At 50.6% G+C, this 22380-nt stretch overlaps 1 protein-coding gene across 1 annotated transcript in view; it reads right to left on the bottom strand.

The window, feature by feature from the left end:
- Positions 1–10596: 10596 nt before the first annotated feature.
- The window catches only part of DAGLA (diacylglycerol lipase, alpha), a gene marked incomplete at its 5' end in the record, with an annotated part of 33891 nt that continues 22107 nt past the window's right edge, over positions 10597–22380 (bottom strand). The window contains 7 exons of the mRNA XM_009893152.1: positions 10597–11524; positions 14801–14982; positions 16295–16424; positions 16785–16981; positions 18072–18144; positions 19220–19288; positions 20922–21064. Coding sequence (XP_009891454.1) covers positions 10597–11524; positions 14801–14982; positions 16295–16424; positions 16785–16981; positions 18072–18144; positions 19220–19288; positions 20922–21064 — 1722 coding nt within the window. The remainder of the gene's footprint in view (positions 11525–14800; positions 14983–16294; positions 16425–16784; positions 16982–18071; positions 18145–19219; positions 19289–20921; positions 21065–22380) is intronic.

Raw genomic sequence — 22380 nt, 5'->3', positions numbered from 1 at the left:
GCCTGCGAGGATGACGCAGGAGATGGTGTCGAAAGCCTTGCTGAAGTCCAGGTAGACAACATCAACTGCCCTCCCCTCATGCGCCCAGTCACGCCATCAAACAAGGCCGTCGGAGTAGTCAGACAGGACTTTTCATATGGCATGGTGAATTCAAGCACTTGGTAACTCAAAGCATCGAGTTTCTTCTTTAACCCTCTTCTCCACTGAAGGAGAGAGATTGCTCGAGCCGCGTCTCCCGCGGTTGCCACCTTCGGCTGTGCGTGGAAGGCTGGAGCTCGCCACCGCTGCGCAGGAAGGCAGGCGGAGAAGCGCCGAGCCCATCTCAAGGGACGGAGATGTTCCCCAAAGCAATTTTCCCCACTCCGTCGAAGGCTGAGGTGCAGAACAGACAGAGCCAGCGAGGTGACGCTCGGCCCCAGCGGCACCTAAATTGTTCCCCAGAGCCTTCCAGAGAGCTGCAGCGATGCACCGCCGCCGCATTCCTCGTTCCTCTGCAATGAGAGCGCAGCGCAGTTTCTCCCAACTCGCAAAACTCACACGCAATCCTTTAGGACATAACCTCAGGCAAATCCCAACCATCCTTCTCCAGGGCAGCCTTGGGAACAGTCACATACACCAGTCATGCTTCTACATCCATTTTATACACAGCGCCATACAATATACAGAAACTTTTATATACATATATCTTTATATAATATGCTATATTAATCTGTATCTTTCTTTACAGCAATATTAGTTTGGATCTTTCATACATAGGTACAAAAAGTCACATGAGAATGGCACGTGAGGAGTGCTTTAGTTTCCTTGTAGTCTTCACGCCGGGGCAGCTCGGAGCAGGGATTCAGAGGGCAGCGTTCCCGGCATGGGCAGCGACCTCTTGGTTGAGCGTGGGGACACAGGACCCTGTGCTGTCGTGTCCCCCCCCCTCTCCAGATTGCATATGCAAGTGCTCCAAGCCCCGCACGAGGCAGTCAGAGCAGCTCAGAGCTCCCTAAAAGGACCGTTTCTCCAGTAAACGCGAAAGGCTTTAGCTATAAAGAGGTGATTGGGGTCAAAGAGTTAATTCGTAGGTACCCTACTCTGAGCTGCCCCGGCAGGTGATGGGACACAGGTGACAGAAGCAGGCAGAAGGGTTGGGTTTTGGTTTTTTTTTTCATAGAGGCATCGCTTGTCCGCTGTCAGAGAGAGGAGGTGAGGGAGTTACCGTACACCACCGCCACGTGGAGGTGTCCCCCCCGCCATCCCCGGCACCAGCAGACAGCTCCCGTCGCGTGGAGGCCATCCAGCTGGGTGCACCCAACACAGCCGCCGCTCAAAAGCGCGCACACAAATTCAAAGATGAGAAAAGAAAACGTTTCCGCCAAGTTCCTCTGGTTTTGCCATCTCTACCGGTTCACCGCCGTTAAGGGAGGACAGGCCGAACTGGTGGCCATCACGGCAGGAGGCCGGAGAAGACAACTGAGCCAAAGGAAAGGGTCTGAAAGGGCCGAGCGCTCCTCTCCTCCTGCCCCGTGCACGCAGGCGGGGAGGCGCAACCCATCACCAATAATCCCTGTGTTGACATCCGTAATTAAGTTTATCGCGAGGACAGGAGCTTGAGCCCGTTCCCTGGCCATCACCTCCTCGCTCGCCCGCAGCGTTTGAGGAGGGAAAGGTGGGAAGCTGTAGCCTCAAGTAGCCGCTTTGCCACCGGAGTGGCCACCAGCAAGCGCTGCGGCCGTAATGACAAAGGAGTGAAGACCCAAAAAGGTGCGCAGAGGTGGTTCAAACGCACCGGTGCTGTGATGGCTTTGCACACATGACATCCCCCGAGTCGCGCTGAGCGACACCGAACGCTGCTTTGGGTCTTTCCCTCATCCCGGCACTGCCACACGCACCGGGTGTCTCCAACTCTGAGCCATCGGAACTGCCCAAAGCCCGTGACAGAAAGCACGGCAGTGGAATCCCAATTTAAAAAAAAAGAAAAAAAAAAGAAAAACAAAACAAACCCAACACCAAAATGAAGGCTTGTTTCTGTGCTGCTCTGTGTTTTACTGATTTTGCAGAAATAAATAAGGAGGCAGAGAGAGGTCCCCTCGTCACACAGATACGCTGGGCAGGTGGAAAACGTCAGTAGACGCAAAAACAGAGCATGGAATGACACGGTGAGGTCAGAGGTCTCAACGATGGCAATGAAAGCAGCAAAAATGCCCGACTCTCTAAAAAGAGAGCTTACCTTTGGAAGATGGCTGTTCCAGAGCCAACGAGAGAAATGTCAGTAAATCAAAACTGCAACGGACAGTTGGGAAGATGTCAAGTCCCTTTCAGGGTTAAGTTGTGGCGAAAACAGACTCGGATCTTGAAGAGCAGAAAGCATTTTACTCATGAATAGACCCGAGAGGAAGTTTTAACTCACGAACAGACCTGTGAAACGATGGCTGAGGTCGCGTACGCCAAAAGGTAAGAAGTACAGAAACCACTCGCTTTGCCCAAGATGAGGTTCCAGATGGGAAGGGGTCGGCAGGAAAAGCGTGGTGCGGGTCGGAGGAAACAGCCCACCTCAGGTCAGGCTTCGCTCTTGGCACTTGGATCCGACCAGAGGCAGCAGGGGACAGCGGGGACGTGTGGCATGTCCTAACTGAGGCAGAAAACAAGGGCAACTCTGAACCAGTCCCGAGCCAAGCGACGTTCCCCTTCCCTCCACCCAGAGAAGAAACAGCGCGCAGAAGGGGGAGAGGAAGGTGGCAGACGTCTGGTGCCAAGCAGGAGGCTCCGAACCTCGAGCCAAAAGGAAAACAAAAGGCACAACAGGCACGAACTCAAGAAAAGAAGCAAAAATAAGAAAACCACAACAGTGAGAGAGGCGGCGAAGTGCTCCGAGACAGCCGATGCTTTTTAAGACCGGCAGTCCCTACGACAAAGCAAGGAATCGCTCTCGCCTCCACTGTTTCCAATTTCCAGGGTGCGTGCCCTTAAGCAGCCTAAGGTGCTGGCAAGGCGCTCCGGTGCTGAGCGTCACAGCTCTCGGGGAAGCGCCGGGCGCAGATACAGCCGGGAGATGGGGAAGAAGCAGAATTTTGGCAGTTTGCAGTGCTCCTGCCACAGAAGGAAACCACCAGCCTCGCCGCTCCCCAGAATACACCGCTCTCCACACAGCCGAGGCTCTCCTTCCTAAAATATTTCTCTGCTCTAAGGACACAGAGCTTCTAAATTAATAGGGTTTAGGTTTCAGGCTCTGTCCATCACAGATCTAACACTCACCCAATCTTGAGAGTGAAGGCTCTGGCTCTCAGAGCCGGAATATAAAACTTGAAACGACCAAACCACAGGTCCCCCGGGCTCGTCCCTGCCATCCGAGCAGCCACATCCCGCTGCGAGGGGCTGTGGACCTCCCTTGAGGGGAACGGAGCAGGCACACATCCTGCTCAGGAGCTGGCAAGGAGGAAAATAAATAAATAAAATCAATGAATATTGGTACAATCTACACCACACACCTCTCAGATTTGACCTGGAACACCAGTATGACCATCTGGAGAGTAAGGAACTCCCAGAGCGAGTCCCACCAACCAACCTCTTTTTTTTTTTTTTTTTTTTCCTCTCTCCATTCTTACCATCGGCGCTAAGAAGTTTGGCTGGAGCGGGATGCGCTCTGCCTGCGACACGGAGCGTCGCCTCCTCCGCGCAGGAGCGCCATGAGAGGGAGCTTTGGCACAAGAAATGAAGCTCTTCCCGAAATCCAGCGCTGCGGTGTAACGCCGCACGGGCACGGGTCAGCTTCCCAACGCTTCACAGCCATATATTCCTTCAGCCCCGAGCGTCAGAGCCTCGGGCAGGCTGAAGAGGCACCAGCTACACCTCGAGGAAGGAAGAAGCTGACATTTCACAGCCAGGAAACCACAACAACATTCATGTTAAATCCGTCTCGGTTTTCAGGCTGAGCTTTTCGGGTTCAGCGCGTCGGATATCTGCTCTTTTTACCTCCCGGGACTTCTGGAACTCACTACTTTCACTGCTAACGAGGGAGCACTTCGCCAACAAATATCTCCTCGCCCTATGCTTTTCCAACTAGAAAGAGGATGGCAGAGATTGTCTAAATACTTTCTTAAAGTGCAGAGAAGCCCCGCGAGAGGCTGTTGGCAGCTGCAGAATTAAATAGCAGCTCTCAGCAAGAAAATCCAGCTCCAGCAGGGGGAATTTAAAGAGAAGGGATGGCAAACAAGTGACAGCGCGGAAGGACTGTCAGCAAAAGCCATCTCAGGCTTCAGTTGTCCGAGCAGAAAGGAACAAATATAACACTCCAGATTGGAGCTTTTAAGCAAAAAAGCAAAGCTTCTGGGTTTGTTGATGGCCAGAGGTTATTTTAAAGGTCTGTCAGTGTTTCTTCATTACATTTAAAGAGTTATAAATCACTTTATGAGCAAATTACTGCTCCGCGTGGCTTGACATGCTCTGCAGGCAATAGTTGCAACCCCCGTGCCTAAAATATGGAAATGGAAGGCTCCTGCTGCCCTTGCCGCAAAGGCAGAATGTGCTCCTGCTGCCGAGGGAAGGGATATCCCGGCGGCGGGTACGCGCGAGCACAAAGCGAAGCCAGCATCGAGCGGAGCTCCAGCCCAGCCGATTCCCAAGGCGAAGGCAGAAGGGCTTGTGCTGACCACGGAAACGCAACGGGGTATGCCAGAACGCCCTCCAGCATCATAGCTCGGGTGGGATTCGGGCAGGGGCCGTGGCGGTGAGGATGTGCGGTACTTACGTGTGCCGGTGGCATTCGCTCACGGGCAGAAACAAGGAGGAGGGTGCAGCTCAGCAGCTCAACTTTAGGATGCTGCAAATTTCACTACGTCTAGAAACCCATTCGGTCAGATCGTAAAACGCGTAGAGGAACCCAAGTACAGTTTGCACGGGTAATAGGGAGCCTGTTTTGCTAGGAGGAAGATCTAACAGCTATCCTAGGAACGGGTGAGGGTGCCAACACAATGGCAAACGACAAAGAATGTCTATTTTGGGCCAGGTAGAACTGATGCTCCTTCTCCCAGTCTTCCCTCTAGGGATACAGCCACAAAAGGCAAACTCTAAACACACCAACACACCCATTTGAGAAATTATTAACCCCAACTAACCACCATCGCAGGGGATAATTCTGATTATTTATATACCCCGAGTAGTAAATTAAACTGGCTATCAGGGCGGGCAATTCAATGAAAATATTGGTCTTTGCCTGCAGGCAGGTAAGAAGAGCCAAAAAACCATCGAAGCGCAGAAAGAATGTATTAGAAGAGGCCATTTTCCAAATTAACAGGATGCTCCCAAACACGTACAGATCTCATCGCCCCCTCTAAAAGCAGGACACAGGAAGGATTAAACTGAATTTAAAAGTGGGAAGCAGTCGCAACCAGAAACACGGAAAAGCTTTAGAGAGAGAGGAGGGACCCATGTTCATCTAGGAAAGAAATCAGAGAGACACCTGATAAAGAAACAAAACGACTTAAGGGAAGATTTTAAAGCCCCTCTTAATTAGACCCGGCTTACAAAGAGTGAAACTGAGCAGAGGGGAACCTTATTAGGAAATGACATTTGAAAAAGTACTGCCATATTCATCCACTTTGTTGCGTTTGATACAGATCAGCCCTGCTCTGTTTCCTTTGATAGGGACAGGAGACGGCAACAAGTTCTCCCGCAGCAGAAGCGGCTCCAGAGCACACGCTGATCCCATATCCCCACGCTTGGTGCTCTTCCTCCTTCGTACGCACCATTGCTCATCGACAGCACCACCGACTTCCCACCGACATCCTGTCCCTGTTTGGGACCTTCAGCTGTTACCGCGATCTGAGCAACTCTGTCCTAAAAAGTACAGAAAGGGGAGGCACAGATTTGCGTGTCTACGCTCACAACCAACTCCGCCATCTCAGCCCTCTGTAGAGAGCAAAATATCTTAATACAACTCTTGTTTACTTTGGAACGAGTTCTTAAAAAGTTGCAGAAATTACGAACGAGCACCGAAAATACTGACCACAGTGCAGGCAAGCAAAAGGTGGAGATAGCTAAAGAACCTCTCGGTGTTGACAGCGCTTTGACCTTTCTTAGACAGCCTCATCTGCCACGGAAGGCAGCAGCTCTCCCAAATGAATCGAGACAGGAATCCCATCCAACTGTCCCAGGGCATCACGAGATCATGGGGAACACCTTTCCCATCCTTAAGCGGCACTATCATGGATGTGGACCGAGACGCCATCACCCTGAAACGGAGCAACCGAGAAGAGAGAGAAGGTGGCTCCTCTTTAGGTGACAAGAATAGGCAGCAAAGAAAGGAGGAAAGGTTAGAGAAAGGGGCAGTTTAAGGAGAAAATGCATGTTGCAAACGGAGAGGGGATAATGGTAAGTACTGGAGAAGGGTTTGTTTTGTGTTTAGCACTGCTACGTACTCAGCACAGCAGGATTCCCGCTAAATTCTTGGCACTGCTGCAATTAAAGCAACAATAAAAACAATTAATAGCGATGCAAAAGAGCCTCCAAAACCACAGCCAGCCCACATTACACGCCAAAGGGCTCAACAATTAAAATTCACTGAGATATTATCAATGGGATTATTTTATTCCACTTCGGACACACCCAAAAGGGCAGGAGGGCAGCTTATGGGTGCAAAAAAGATGGAGAGAAGCACCAAACCCTTCACACCTCGTGAGGACATTCACACCTTGTGAGGACATTCACAGCGGGACCAGAGGATGTCCCTAATTAAGCTGTGGGACGGAGCTCAACACGCACCTACTTAAGGGTTGCCCCCGAACGCCTCACGATTACGTTCCACTACAGTCTGCCGAGAGGATCGCCAACAATCGTGCAACGGTAAGTGCCGATTACGGAGTCGGCTGAAATCTGCCGCGCCAGGGGATGGTGAAAAGGGCACAGGACCCCGATAGCCCCTTTGGCAAAGCTGCGTTGGTGTAGAGGGTTTCACTTACCGCGCTTTAATCCTAAGGTGGGCAAGGGCCACTCTCTGCTCTCCAGGAACCGCGCGGCCTCGGCTCCGCTCCTCTACCACAAAGCTCTTAGAGGGGATTTGAAGGACCCACCATTGAACTGGGTGAACTGTCGGCGGCTTCGCTGGGGTGTCAGGCACCCCGAACTGCACTTCCAGCACCGTCTCCACCTGGGGTGGAACATCCCAGCGAAACATCACGGGAACACGTACAGATTAAAAGGCGCAAAGCTTAAGAGCAGGAAGGAGAAGCCAAGAGATGAAGAAATCTGAAGATGTTTCGTGTTTCCAAAGACAGCCGCACAGCAGAGCGAGGGCAGAGAAAGTTGGCGATAGCAGAAAGTACAAACGAAGGAGGTAGCTACGGGCTTAGCATTTATTTTTACTTTCCAGATACGCTCTTCCCGGATGAAATAGGAAACCAGCCTGTCCAAATGCCCTCATAGCAAAGGAGCGATGAGAATCGAGACACAGCGAGACATTTAAAGCAGAAATAACGCAAAGAACGTGGATTTACTTTGTGAGGACCAGGAGCAGATCTGTTTCTCAAGAGAGAACGACGGAAAACAGGAATTACCCATAACGTGATACAACAAGAACCTTCTTAACCAACTCTTTCGCACCTTTACTGCCTTGATCTACGGCAAGCCCAGGTCACAAGCATTGGGTGTTTCCAGGCTTTTCAGAAGCCTGATAATCACAGAGCACAAACAAAGCAAAAAAAAAAAGTAATAATAATGCAGCATGCCAGGCTGTTTCCTGCTACAGCTGGCCAGGGCAAGGTAACCCCATTCCCCTGGGACACAGTTCCAATGGCACAGAGAAGGAAACAGTCCCACACAACGATTGCGTCTTCCAGGACATAGCGGAGGTACGCCCAGGTCAGGAGTGACTTTCTAGTGCAATATCACGACCCGTTAAACATCATCAGGTCACTACTGAAACAATGATTTTTATTATTTTGTTTGTTTGTTTTTTTCTGAAGAGGGAGATAATTAATCCACCGTCCTCACCTTGAGTCATCTCATCCTCAGGTAGGGCCACCAGTAGTTCCACCTAGTCTCAGAGATGGCCATCTCCTAACACCTCACTGCCAAGGACAGAGACGATTCGTTCGTTAACGTTTGTAAAGTGCTTCGCAGATACAAAGCTCTGCCTAAGTGCTAAGTGTTATTACCACCCACCTTCTGCTGACGCTTAAAGGCAGAAATGAACTCCTTTTCCCCGCTCCATCAAGCGGGGTCAGCAGCCCGCCTCGGGAGGGGAGCCAGCCTGCTAGCCTCGGCCTCCCGACGCTTCAGCTCCCCTTTTCCCCCCCTCAAAACTACCCAGTTTATTGTGCGTATTCCTGGACACCACCTTTTCAGTGGGGTTTTCTCGGGGTTGTGCGTGCAGTAATTCAGCCTCACCCCGTGGATTGCAATAGCGAATGATCTGATGGCACTTCCACAGCTGTTCCGTGTGAGCTCCTGCCCCATACAAGCTCTGGGCGAGGGGAACACCGCTGCTCTCTTCTCATGAAACTATAAAGAAAAAAGTAACTTCACGGTGCTCAGAACAAAAGCGTTTTTTCCTTTACAAATTACTTTGGATTCAGGGGGGCTTCTTCCCTCCAATTCAAGACAGGATAGAAAAGGTCACCTTTGGAACCTAAACCACAGTGACAATATCTTACTGCCCGTTTAACGAAGCCCCTGTAATTTGTAAGGAGGGGGGGACACGGTAGCCCACGCTAAATTGTTGAGCGGGAGATCGGCACTTGGACACAAAGTCCAGACCACCTGAAGTTATTTACACCAACGGACAGTGGCTAGAAAGCGTTCCCGCTCTGACTCGATGGCATTTGATGCCACTCGTTTGTGTGGCACCCAGGACAGCCAGCCCCGTCCCATGCCTGGGGCGTGCCGAGACTGCTCAACGAACACCGCGGGAGGTGAGGGATAACGGGAATCCAGGGATTTGTCATGAGCTAAGCTCCTGGGAGCATCCTCCCACAATGGAAATACTGCAGCTAAGGAGGGGAATAACATCTCTGTGATTATAAGGACGTTAAAATAGGAATTTCTTTTCCAGTGAGGGAGGACAGAGCTCCAGGGAGACCGATTGGTAACTCTGCCAAGCTTTGATATGAAGGTGTTTTGTCAATTAAAGGGCCTTCTACACACGACGGTACGTTGAACTTTCTAGATAGGTAGTTCCTCTCCTGCCCCCATCATTGGAAAACGCCTGCCCGGGTGGCTGCGGCAGGCTCCTCCGGGCACCGAGGCTCTGCACAGCAGTGCTCAGGTAGCTTTCCTCGCAACTTGGTCAAGCTTTGCAATGCGGCGTTGCGCAACCGAGAGGCGGATGAGGGAGGGCGGGCGAGGGATGGAGGCAGCTTGTCCCCAGACTCCGACCTGCTTTAAAAGCGGAGGATTTGCAATCGCGCCTGCCCATCCTCTCTCCCCCTCAGTCCCCAGAGGGAACAGCACAGGAAGGAGAGAACGAACATGCTTTTTGCTTAGGGAACGCCTCCCTCTTTGCTCAATAAATACCTTCCGAAAAGCTTAGCAGCTCTGTAAACATACAAGAGATTTCAATACTTAGTAAAAGTTCGTCTTTTCCCTGAACTCTCAACGACAGAGGATGGCACTGATCCGCGATTACCGCGTATGGGCGGTGTGAGGACCCAGCGGAATCCAGGAGAGGCTCCCAGGCTCCGCAGGGGCCCGGCAAATAACGCTGTGTGTTGAGAAGATTGTTAAAATTTTCCAGTCGATCCATCCGTGCAGCTCCGAGATGAGAATCCTGTCAGTCCTGCAGGAACGTCGCCCAGCTCAGAGTGGTCCAGGGAACCAAGAAGCGATGACGGTGACATCCAGGAGAGCTCTTTCTGGCAAAGGAGGGACATGGCAGAAGGCTTTGGCTCTTCAGAACAGCGTCCTTTCCCTCTCAGAAGCAGCCCGGCGGTCACTGAACACAGAAGTACCCAAGGGGAGAGAAAACACAGTGCCAGCCCCATTCTTGCTGCGCCCGGCCAGGGGAGGGGAGACTGCATTTGGGGGAGAATACAGCCCCAATGGCTTTAAAAGAGGAGAACGTCCTACAAAAGCGATCCCCGTGGAAGTGTGACGAATTGGATCTTGGGCCAGATTCGACATGGTAGTGCAATAGGGCCCAAAGTCTCAATCCGCTCATTTCCAAAACCACTGACACGGTACCAAGGGGGTGAGCTGGCCTGGCCCCCTTGCTTCCGTCTATCCGATCCTCGAGCTTCGGAGAATCCACCCCTCCAACCCCAGAGGATTCCCTGAAGCGGGGTATCTCACTCCCAAACTCAGCAGGTGCCCCGGGGCAAGGAATCTGCCTCTGAAACGAAAGGAGACGGGCTGAGGTAGGGAACTTGCATCTACCTTTCGTGACTCGGACCCTCTTAGCGTAAGCAGGCCTCGTGAGGCGACGCTCCTTCTCCCAGCTACGAGCATGGGACTCCAGCACAATCCTCCAGACACCAGTGTGCCACCACCGTGTCACCCCAAAAAGGAACGTTTCCAGCTGTCTCCTCCGACCCAAACTGCCCGATGACCACCTCCTCCAAATATTATCCCAGCACTCAGCCTACGGGATCAGCTCTCAGAGCCGCACCCCTTGATCCTACACTAGAGGGCCGAAATCATGAGGTCGTCCTGCTTGGCAGGGCTGGTTACGTGCCCGGAGGGGGTGGAAGTCCGGATTTTGTCAGTGGCCAGGCACTCCTGGCTGCTCACGCCTGTGGGAGTGATGTCCATGAGTTCTCCAGATGAACTAAGGGGAAAAGAGGGTGAGACAGAGATGCCCGACGAAGGATCTGTTGAGCCTGCAAACAACCTCGGGGGCTTTGGGACTAGGTTGGGTTCGTATTGTGCCCTCAACAGGATCTCCTGATCACTGACAGACTTGGGCATCTCCGCAAAGTCACTGGAGCTGTCTGACACCATCATGCAGTAGATGTCCTGGAAGGAGCTGCTTTTGCTATCCAAATTAAAGAGGCTGTCTATGAACTCCGCAAACTCCAACACTTGGGGACTGGGAACATCAGTGAGCCGACCGTTCTGGAGGGACAACTCCTCACGAGGGGCTAAGGAAAGGCGGTCCCCCTCACTGCTGGCCCCCTCCTCGCTGCAGCGTCGCTGGGGGGTAGTGCCACCGCTGTTGAGGACATTGTCGGGGGCCTGAGTCTCCTGGGAATGCTTGGAGAGGCTATCGGCAGCCAGCAGCTCTGTCCGCGAGCTGAGGGAGGGGTTCTCCTCCGGGATAACGGGATCTATGTAAAAGCAGTGCGTCTCATCCTTCTCCATGACAGCGTGGAGGCTGGGGGAGCCCCGGATGCTCCGAAAACCAGAGGAGCGCCTTGAATCAAAGCTGTAGATGGATTCATTGTCCGAGAGGCTCTCCATGGTCGCGAGAGGGGCACGGCGGTCCTGCAGCTCCACAGAGAGACGTTCCTTTGTGTCCAGGAGAAGCAGCTCCACAGGGTCTTTCTGCACAGGAGAAAGTGGCTTTGTTTCATAAAACCCCTCCAAGCTAATTTCAGAGTGGGACTTGCTCCTGCAATGAGAAACACACAACGTGAGGCTGCATCACTCCACAGAACCGCAGGCTGCCAGAACAGCCAGAGGAACCGAGTCTTGGGCAGAGAGTTCCTCATACACACTGAGGGCGCGTGTCCTCGCTCTAACCAGAGCCATCCACAACAGCAAGAAACCTCTTATCTCTTCGTCCTCCCAGCTGAAAATATTAGCTGCAGCTTCTTCCCTCTGCAAACTCAGGGTTTTCTCCTTCTCTCCCTTTTCTCCCAGCTAAGCGTCTTCCTTCTCAAGCACCATTTTCACTTAGGACCATGGTTCTGCTCCCAGTGAAACCTGCAGCGCTTCTCACTGAAGCGCCTAAAACGACGGTGCAGTCTCCAAACGTGCAGACGAACCCCTCTCTCACTCAACACCTCTGTATTAGAGAGGATTGCGGCAAGAGAGGTTGAAGGACTTGCCTACAGTTCACTTACTACTTTCTCTTTCTTCTCACGCTCTGGAATCACTCCAATCTCACGTCTTCCCCTCCTTCTCAGCGCTGGCAATCCCTACCGTACTACCACAAACGCCAGGAGGCTGTTAGAGCATTGCCCATGACCGATTCAGCTACCATTTCAGGTAGCAGACTTTAAAACAGGTTAAAAAAAAAAAGCAATTTACTCAGCTTAAGACAAGCACAGATCTTCAGAAAGACTCCTGGAGAGCAGCTCTGTGGAGAGGGACCTGGGAGTCCTGGTGGACAACAGGATGGCCATGAGCCAGCAATGTGCCCTGGCGGCCAAGAAGGCGAATGGCATCCTGGGGGGCATCAAGAAGAGCGTGGCCAGCAGGTCGAGGGAGGTCATCCTCCCCCTCTACTCTGCCCTGGTGAGACCGCATCTGGAGTAGTGTCCAGTTCTGGGCTCCCCAGTTCAAGAAAGACAGGGAACTGCTGGAGAGGGTCCAGCAAAGGGCAACAAAGATGATTAGGGGACTGGAGCACCTTTCTTATGAGGAAAGGCTGAGGGACTTGGGTCTCTTTAGTCTAGAGAAAAGAAGATCGAGGGGGGATCTTATTAATACTTACAAATACTTAATGGGAGGATGCCAGGGGGATGGGAGCAGTCTTTTTTCAGTGGTGCCCAGTGATAGGACGAGGGGTAATGGGCATAAACTTGAACATAGGAAGTTCCATCTTAACATGAGAAGGAACTTCTTTACTTTGAGGGTAGTGGAGCACTGGAACAGGCTGCCCAGAGAGGTGGTGGAGTCTCCCACTCTGGAGACATTCAAAACCCGCCTGGACGCTGTCCTGTGTAACGTGCTGTAGGTGACCCTGCTCTGGCAGGGGGGTTGGACTAGATGATCTCCAGAGGTCCCTTCCAACCCTGACCATTCTGTGAATTCTGTGACTCCAGACAACCTAAGACTCCAAAGGACGGATGGGGCAGGCGCCTCCAGAAAGACACCGTGTCAAAGAGACAGGGCGGGTGCTTCCCACACCAGGCAGACACAAAGCCTGGGATCAGCTGCGGCCAAAGCAACAGCCCCAAAGACAAGAACTTAAGGAAATATCTGGGGAAAAAAAGCCCAAGCTTGGGAGAAGACTGCTGCACCTGCCAAAAGAACAAGATGTATAGGGAAAGGCTTCTAAGTCAGGCCAACATTTGATCCCTTTGTGACTTCAACAGAGTGGTGGTGATCTGAGAACAGGTTTCAAGAACCCCAAAAGAGGGAGTCTGACCCAGTAAGCTGGCTCTAACCTTGAATGAAAACACAACCGACCTACAACTGTTTCCAATCTAGCACTTCCTTTAAGCCTCTCTGCCTTCTCCCCCGTTCCTTTCCCTCGCGTATCTCAGAATTCCCCCTCTGCTTTCGCTCTCCTCAAAGGGAAGCAGCTCCTTGGCTCTGTTCTGGCATGGAAACCACGGCTCCTCTCCCTGCTGCTTGACCTAGTTCATCTTCTCAGTCTTACCGTAGCCTTCACAAACGTGGGCCGATCCCCGTTCCTGCTGTTTCATCACAGCTGCAGCTCTGTTTCTACGGTCTCCTTCACTCTCTCTAAGCGTTTGCTTTGTCTGTGACAAGAACTTGACCGTTTTCATATTATTTGGTGTCTTATCTTTCTTCTAAATTTAAATCTCACTTGTGTAATTCTCAAGGATACTCAGCTGTCCATCACTCCGCACAGACCATCTCGCCCTGCCTCTTCCCACACACACAGAGCTTCTTGTTGGGTCTCTACCTGAAATCTCCAGAGAAGTGCTTCCCTTGCAAAGAAATAATCCTCTCCCCCACACAACGTTGTCTTCTGTTTCCACTCGCTAGTCCAGTTTGCTATCTCTGACTACAAACCATCCTCCTTCTCTCATCTTCCTTGTTTCGTTTGCACGTTTGGCCTCTAAAATGCGATTCTGTGATGCAAGTCTTGTCTCAACTTTGAAATAAGCCTTTGCCCATATTTTTACATGTATTTTCTTCACTTCTGGCAAGTCCGTGGTCCTGCAATGCCTCAGACGTTATCTGAAAGTCTGCAAGGAGTCTTTCTGCCATTGGCTGCTGGAGGAAAGCTGTGTACATACACCACAAAGAACGAGCTCTTCTCCAAACCATTCCTTTGTAATACCTCCTCGATGTTCCTCCACCCTTTGGCCTTTGCCAAACTGGTGATGTCAGCGCTCAGTGATGCTCCAGCTTTCAGAAAACAACCCCCTTCAGCACTCAGAACGTGCTTTTTCCCCTCACCTGCCTTCCACTGGACTGAGCTTCCTGCTCTTGTCCTTCAGAAACAGGACACCAACTGCTCTCCCCTCACCTGTACCCATGTTCCCAGATTGTCTTGTTTATAATATCACACAAGTCACATCATAAAGTAGCTTTAATGCATATCTTTTGGTAAGCTTATGGCTTTCACTGCTCCTCAGCTTTTGAGAATCACCATATAGGTTATCTTTGGGCACATAACTTGCACGGGACAACAGAAATTTGGCTGCAAGACTGCAAGCTTTGCCTTTATGGTTTCAGGGAGAACCCCGTTTGTCTGGATAAGGAGAAAAAAAAAAAAAAAAAAGAGTTTCTTCCATAGCCTCAACTTCTAGGTTGTCCTGACCTTGCTGCACTCACAGATTCTTGAGCAATACACAGGATTTCTTCCCCCCAACGTGACACAAGACATAGTGAAGCTGAGTAAAAGGCACAAAGGCAGCCCTTGGATCTATCCCTTCCACAAACATTGATCACAACGCCCCAAAAGAAAGAGGACCCACACCTAAAGCCAACAAATCCTTCAAAGAAATCAAAGATATATCTTTACTTGGTACTGCTGTTCCTTCTGTCCACCGTTATGGCTCCGGTTCCGATCTGCACTGAGGGTCCACTAGGCAAGGGCTGACTCTGGAAGATCAACTCCGGGGTGAGATCCACTTCTGTAGGACTCACCATCACTTTGGCTGCAGAAAGTAAAGCTGTTTTCCCCTTGTTGTAATTCTCCAAGACCTATTCAAGGCAAGCAGAGGAACAGTAGTGCTTTACTGGAGACAGCAGCTTCGCTGTTCTCAGCTCAGGACTTTCAAAGTACTGGATTTGCCTCTTTCTTACCAACCCCTTCCGCAAGCACGGGGACATAAAGGATTATATCAATGAATTCCAACATAACAACCCCACCAGAATGCCCTGCTGGGAACCCAGTGCTGGGGAGATGACTGGCAGGAGCAGCCTTCAGACCAGAAGGGCAGAGGAGACTTGTCTAGATCTCCATGGTAGAGCCACATGGCTTGGAACTGTAGCTTAGTGGCAGAAACCCATTCCACAACCTTTATACATAAGCTCAGTTGCCCTTCAGACTCAGAGGAACTGCAGCCGCAGCGCAGAGCATTTTTGTCACAGCTTGGATTTCGTGCAATGGTTTGGGTTGGAAGGGACCTTGAAGATCACCCAGTCCCACCCCCTTGCCTCGGGCAGGGACATCTCCCACCAGCCCAGGTTGCTCCAAGCCCCGTCCAACCTGGCCTTGAACACCTCCAGGGATGGGGCAGCCACAGCTGCTCTGGACAACATGTTCCAGTGCCTCACCACCCTCCCAGTGAAAAATTTCTTCCTCATATCTCATCTAAATCTCCCCTCTTCCAGTTTGAAGCCATTCCCCCTCATCCTGTTACTCCATGCCCTTGTAAAAAGTCCCTCCCCAGCTCTCCTGGAGCCCCTGTAGGGACTGGAAGGGGCTCTGAGGGCTCCCCTTTTTCGCCTTCTCTTCTCCAGGCTGAACCCCCCCACCTCTCCCAGCCTGTCCTCCCAGCAGAGGGCCTCCAGCCCTCCCAGCATCTTTGTGGCCTCCTCTGGCCCCGCTCCAACAGGGCCACGTCTTTCCTATGTTGGGGGCTCCAGAGCTGGAGGCAGTACTGCAGGTGGGGTCCCACCAGAGTAGAGGGGCAGAATCACCTCCCAAAGATGATTCCCTTTCACCTGAACTGCAGCTTGTAACAGGCAGCTAAGAGAAGGAATCAACCGACACCCAACTTCACATTATTAGGACATTAAATTTGGAAAGAGGGCCTAGTCTGGGACTTTGGGTATTGGGATGAAGATCTACATTCCATTTCCAGACTTCGTTACATTCAACTCACACCTGTGAGTGATTGGCCCAGAGCAGAATCCTCTTTCCTCCTCGCCTCCAAAGTAAACGGTCTCACGTATTTAACCAGCCTGCTCTCCAGGCACGGACTACTTGTCCTCTGTGCATCAAGAGCCATGACAAGGCGCTCAGTTTAGTAGGGCACTAACTGCCCTTTGATCTAACTCTCTGCGTTACCTTGTTGAGCCCTTCCATGACCACATACGGGAGGTGTTCGTGCAACATCGCCGGTGAGATGATCACTTCGTTAAACGCCTTGTTGTCACCCCAGATAGCAAAGTAAGTGGGATCCTCTTGCTCGCAGCAACTGGAAGAGGAGTTGGGATCCAAACAGAAGGGAAAACAGGGAGCAGGAGATGAAAGAGCAGGCCAGTATTTTGGCGTGCAAAAGAAACAGCAGGTTGCAGGGACAGAAAAAGCAACAGGAGGAAAGAGAGAAGGAGAAGATATTAAAGTATGCTACGCCATTGCTCTACAACTCTGCACTCGCCAACAGTGACACGACTGTCTATTCTGACAGCACAGACACAATCACCGTCACCGTAAGAGAGCGGGGGGAAGAAAAAAAAAGAAAAAATCACCTCCTTCATAGATGGGTTCCTGTCTTGGGGAGTCTTTTCCAAAAGACAAACCCACGGGCTGACTTGGCAGCTCTGCGCGTACTCACCAGCACTGCTCTGCAGGATGATTGTGCACCACGTGGATGATGCGGCCTGGCGGGTACAGCGGTGTGCTTGCAGACAGGGCAATGGTCAGATCGCTGGGATGGGTCCAGAGGCGATTACTCGTGACTGAATTTTCTTCCGTCTCTTCAGGAAGCTCTGACTTGGGTATGCACTTGGTGGCGCCCACAATGATTCGCCACTGTTCAACACAAGAGAAAGGAGGGAGAATATTGCAAAGAGGAAAAACACCGAAGAAAAGCAGAGTCACCTCACAAACACTATTGGTAGGGTTTAAACTCAATACCTAATACCAGAAAAGAGAAAAAACAGGTCTTGTGCTCTGATTGCTTAAATAGTAGACCTAGAGATAGAGATAACCATGCCCAGGAAAAGCTGTTTCTGCCTTTCCCAATTTAAATGTTAGAAGTGACAACATCTCATCCTTCCTTCTTTTGCTGGAGGTTTTTGTAGAGTTAGGGATCCAGAGCAAGCACCAACTTGTCCACCAACTAGGAACTCACTATCTTCCAGGATAAACAAGGTAGATGGAATCTGAATTTTTAATGTACAAAAATGAGCAAAAGGCTATACAACATAGACAAAATTTTTGCTTAGGTCTTTTCTTTACACACTAAAAGAAATCCTAAAAACCCCCAAATTTACCAAAAAAACCCATAAGCCAAACCACAAAAGCCACAGAATGCTAACAGGAAAAATAAATATAAGCTCAGTTTTCTCCCTCTACAGGTGGTTTTACAATATTTTACCCTTAAAAATCTTAACTACTGACATTTTTTCCATCTCAGGCTAGCGGTAAAGAATCCTGGGGGGGAAACAACGTTCCACATTTCTTATCTCCAAAACACTAACAGACCGCTTAGCCTAGAACAGCGCCACTCAGACAGCACGCAGCAGTGTCTATAAGCAGACAAGCGTTGTACTTCCTAGCCCATTCCCATTTGTTACCGGCCAAGAAAAGCTACAGCTGGAACACAGTCTTCAAAACAGGCTCAGACGAGAAAATTTCCTGCTCAGTTATTTTAGACCTGCGATGCTGAACCCGCAGCACGTGAGCCAGACCCCTCACACAGCCTGCAAACAGAGCGCAGCCCTTCGCCCTGACCTCTCTAGCTGCCTTCCAGCTCTTGCCGTCGCTCCTCTGCTTACCCAAACAGCAGTCACAGTGGACCTAGAGGGCAGGAGAAGTCTGCAGTGTTGCTATGTGATGCTAAAAGTTTCCCATCACTGCTCAGAGACTCGCCTTCAGGTGTCTCAATCTTTACTCTTACCTTTGGTTTGTTACTTCTTTGAAGAACATCCAGAAGCTGCCGGCGAAATCCCTCCAGCTGAGAGAGACCGATTCTGGAAAAAGCAGAAGACGCGTTTACACCAGTTGGGCGGGGAACAGGACGGAAGGGACACACAACGCAGAAGAACAAGGAACTATGCTACAAAAGATACTACGGGAATGCAACAACGCCATAATGCAGATCATTTCAGAGTTGGGTTGTGGCATCACCCCGAGCCGGTAACCAGGGTTAAGAGGCCACCGGAAAGCAATCGGGACGATACACGAGTATGAAGTGGAATAGCAGAATCAGATCAGTGAAGACAGATATGAGAGAGGTCAATGAACAGATAAGGAGGGAGATGATGCAATCACAGAAACAAGCGAGCAAGAAACAAGTACAGGATGACACAGAACAGGTAAATCAAAAAGGTGGCACAGAGCTATATGACACCACTAAACAGATTACAGGGCGGACAAGATTCTGTCATACAGGTTACCAAAAGACATATTCAATACCATTTAGTGCTTTCCCTCCACTGAATCCTACATGCTTTATATGGCAGACAGAAACATCACCATTTATCTGAGGTCACACAACAGGGCAGAAGCAAAAGTAAGAGGCAGGTGGTCTGGCTCCTAGTCCAACGCCCCGTTCAGCGGAACACGTCCCAGGAGATGACGAGAGGTGAGAAATGCCAAGACACAAGAAATGAGGGAGCTGGTTCAGAGATACGAGATGATATGGAATAGGTATTCAGGGACAAACAGTGAAAAATGAGGTGACAGCACATCTGGTTCAGGGCAGAGCGTGAAGAGGTCCGAGATAACACAGGCAGCCGGGAAGATGGCATCGACGTGTCAGACACCACAACGAGTATAATTACAGAGACAGGATATTCACCCTTTTCTTTCAGACAGAGACGGGGAGGGATATGCCTATCAAAAGGTGTGGGAAACACCAATGTAGGTGTCCGGGTAAAAGACGCAGCAACACAGGTAACTAAGAGGACAAGTAAGAAGCATACAAGGACAGGTAAATGAGGAAACTGGAGACAGATATCACCAAGGTGTTTCTGATAGGAAATGGGTGACTTTGGCATAGAACAGCAGATACTCATCAAGAAATTCCGACACTTCTCAACTTGCCTGGGCACTAGATCTTTGCCAAGCACGACTGCAGTCACAAACTCTTTTGAATACTCCATGGCATCCTCACTGGAAGAGAAACAGGACCGAGAAGAAGCAAACAGTGTTTCACTAGCAGCAAACTGCACTTCATTCCCAGTTTGCCACTGGTGTCTGAGAGGTTACCAAACAGTGAACCAGGGTCCTAAAAACCACAACCCAAGCTGCTCGAGGCTTTAGGGACATACACCCCGCTAAAGAAAAGCCCGATAGTCACATCCCACGCCCCAAGCAACATTATTCTGTAACGGTACAGCTCGTACAAAGAGAGCAGCTCCTTCGTCCTTACCTGCATACGGCTCTGAATATACTTGGAAAAGGAAGTACTCTAACTCAATGCCTCAGAATTGTTTTCCTACAGTTTGGGAGCATCCCAGACAGCAGAATGGAAGGAGAAGATATTCCACGCTCCTGAGACTACTCTAAAAAGGCAGTGTAGAACCAAGATGGCCACTTTCTGCATCTACCTGAGCACCAAGATAAGAGGGAATTGAGGCTTCCACTCTACAAGCTGGTTCTGCAATCAACTAACTTCCCAGAGATCATCGTCCGAATCGGTCACCACAGACAGATGCCACATTGTTGATCTGGAGACGATCCTGGGCAGGACATACAGTGCAAAAGTGTGCCTGTCAGAGGCACCTCCTTGAACTAAGACAACTTAGGTGACACAGCACAGCAGGGCCCACGCTATCAAGGCATCTCAGGAGTGGAAGCTCTGAGCAGAAAGCTCTAAAACCCCCACGAAACATTCTGCAGAGCCATTAATCTACAGCCACAGAAGACCCCGGATTACTACCATAGCAAGGCACGCTAATGTCCAGAGTCATTAGCAGGATGGTTTAAAACCCTCGGCTGCTCCTAGAACACGATGCTATAACTATCACTAGAAGCTTCTGAGAGTCCATAGCTGCTTTCAAGTGCCCCCACGGTGTCCGTCACAACTAGAAAGATCTTATCTCACTTCACAGCAAACGAGCGTGATGTTTTCATTTGGCTACCGTGTAAATAACACGACCAGCAGGTCTGTTCCCATTTACAGTGGGAGGAATTCACCGCACCTCTCTTCGGACAGCTGAGGCAGCTACCCTAGATTCCCCCTGACAGTCAAGGGAGAGAAACAGGCACCCAAGAAGCACAATCCCTCTGACCTACTTTAGGGACCCACTTTAGAATGACAGAAATCACACCCCAGAAGTGCGAGTTTCTTTGTCAGCTGCAAAAGGAGTTCAGACAACTAGATCAACCCATGCAGACATCTACATTTGGGCAAATATCTCCCTTACTGTACATATATTCACAGCAGATGGGGAGAAGACACGCTGGCACTGCGCAGAGAATAAGGAAATTGCACCTTGTCCACTCAGCTTGCATTTTCCACTAGCCAGGGTGAAATTAGAGCTACAGCCACAGACAACTAAGTCATAAACCAGAGTATTTGGGAGAGTGGCCACCTGCCATCAAAACCTTAACTCCAAACACAGAGCAAAGACTGCCAACAACCCCCCGCTCCTATAGACTGCCGCTCCTTTTTTTCCGCAGGTTTCTCAGGGCAGAAACTTGTCTTCTGCTGCTTCTCGGAGCATCACAAACAGGATCTGACCCAGCTACAACTACATTCCCCCCCAGTCTCTCTCACCGGTCCTCTTGCCCCAACACCTACCTCAGCAGCCCACCTGGGGGAGAATAGGCAAAGCACTTCAGCGACGGGTACTGCGGACGCAGGAGGAAGGACAGGATGGCAGCCGTGCCAGCCCCTAGGGAATGGCCGACCACAATCAGGCCGTAGTGTTTTGTTCCTCTCCCCTGAAAACAAAAACCAAGAAACTGTGGTCAGACTGAAAGTCTACAAGCCCCAAAATCTGTCCCTTTCCCCAGCTGTCCTTCCTATACACCAGCGCTCCAGACTCCAGCTAACCAGTTCCTCCACCAACGGGAACCAGGGAGGGTGTGTTAGATTTTGAAATGGAAGCGGAGTTCTGATTTACGCTGTTTAGTCTCAGTCACAGAGGCAGTCCCAGCACGCTCCTGCCCTGCGACGTTGCTTGTTCTGAAGGGATGCTAGAATTGTTTCTCTTCTGGTATTCTCTCCTACACCTCCATCAGTCAGTGTCTGACCTACTGGGTCTTCCCTAACAGAAAAAAAGGTAGGAAGAATAAGGAAATATACACAAGCTGTTGGGGTTCTTTAGGATTCGATACGAGCTTTTTGCTCTTCCTCAAATCTGACAGCCTTCTGATAACATCTGAGTCCAGGCTCACACATCTGAGGTCTCTTCGGTTCTAGAAGTTACTTGCTTTCATTAATGCCACCACTTGTGCAGGCTGAAAAACAGAAATCCTAGCTTGCAGTTTGAACAGTAGCCTTCTACGTCGAGAAGCTCTCAACAGCTGGCAACTGCTTAAGTAATTCAGAGACAAAACTATTCCCTAACGTTTTGTACTGTTCTTGTTACTCAGAGGGTAGAGTGCCAGGCATGGCTCAGAACCCCAGAAGTCCACTAAGACAGCGCTTGAAAAGTTTCGGTCTTGTTTTTCTGACAGCTCTGCCAGCGTCCTGTAGGCTTTACATAGGGAGAGAGAATCCAGCACCCGACTCTCCACGGCCCCAGGTCACCGCAGGCTACGGCTGGACTTCTGCGTAAGATGAGAGAACACACGGAGAACCTAAGACCGGGCCACAAGAATGAAAGATCTACCTTTGTGTCACTTTCCTTCTCAAGACCACCTCTAAGCCACCAACGCGCCTGTTACGGTCAGTCAGCTGAATGCTGGGGGAGAATTAAGACCTTATACCACTTTTTCAGATGTTCTTCAAAGTTCAGCTTTAGAGTACTTAATTTTCTACACGCAAGCGGTCTGCTCCATCTCATGTCAATCCAGCACTCTCTCCATCCTTGTGGGTCAGGCCCAGCTAGCTACACTATTTTTCATCAATTAGAAGGTGGACCCACCATATATAAAACCACCTTCGAACAGAACGGGATGTGATGTTGGGCCACAACCACCCCATGGATGCTACAGGCTCGGGGAGGAGTGGCTGAAAAGCTGCCCGGCAGAAAAGGACCCGGGGGTGTTGGCGGACAGCCGGCTGGAACATGAGCCAGCACTGAGCCCAGGTG

This window comes from Charadrius vociferus, unplaced genomic scaffold (genome assembly GCF_000708025.1).
Source record: "Charadrius vociferus isolate BGI_N301 unplaced genomic scaffold, ASM70802v2 scaffold919, whole genome shotgun sequence".
NCBI classification, from domain to species: Eukaryota; Metazoa; Chordata; class Aves; order Charadriiformes; family Charadriidae; genus Charadrius; species Charadrius vociferus.
Note: the sequence above shows the minus strand (reverse complement) of the source record. Positions and strands in the feature narration are given on the sequence as shown.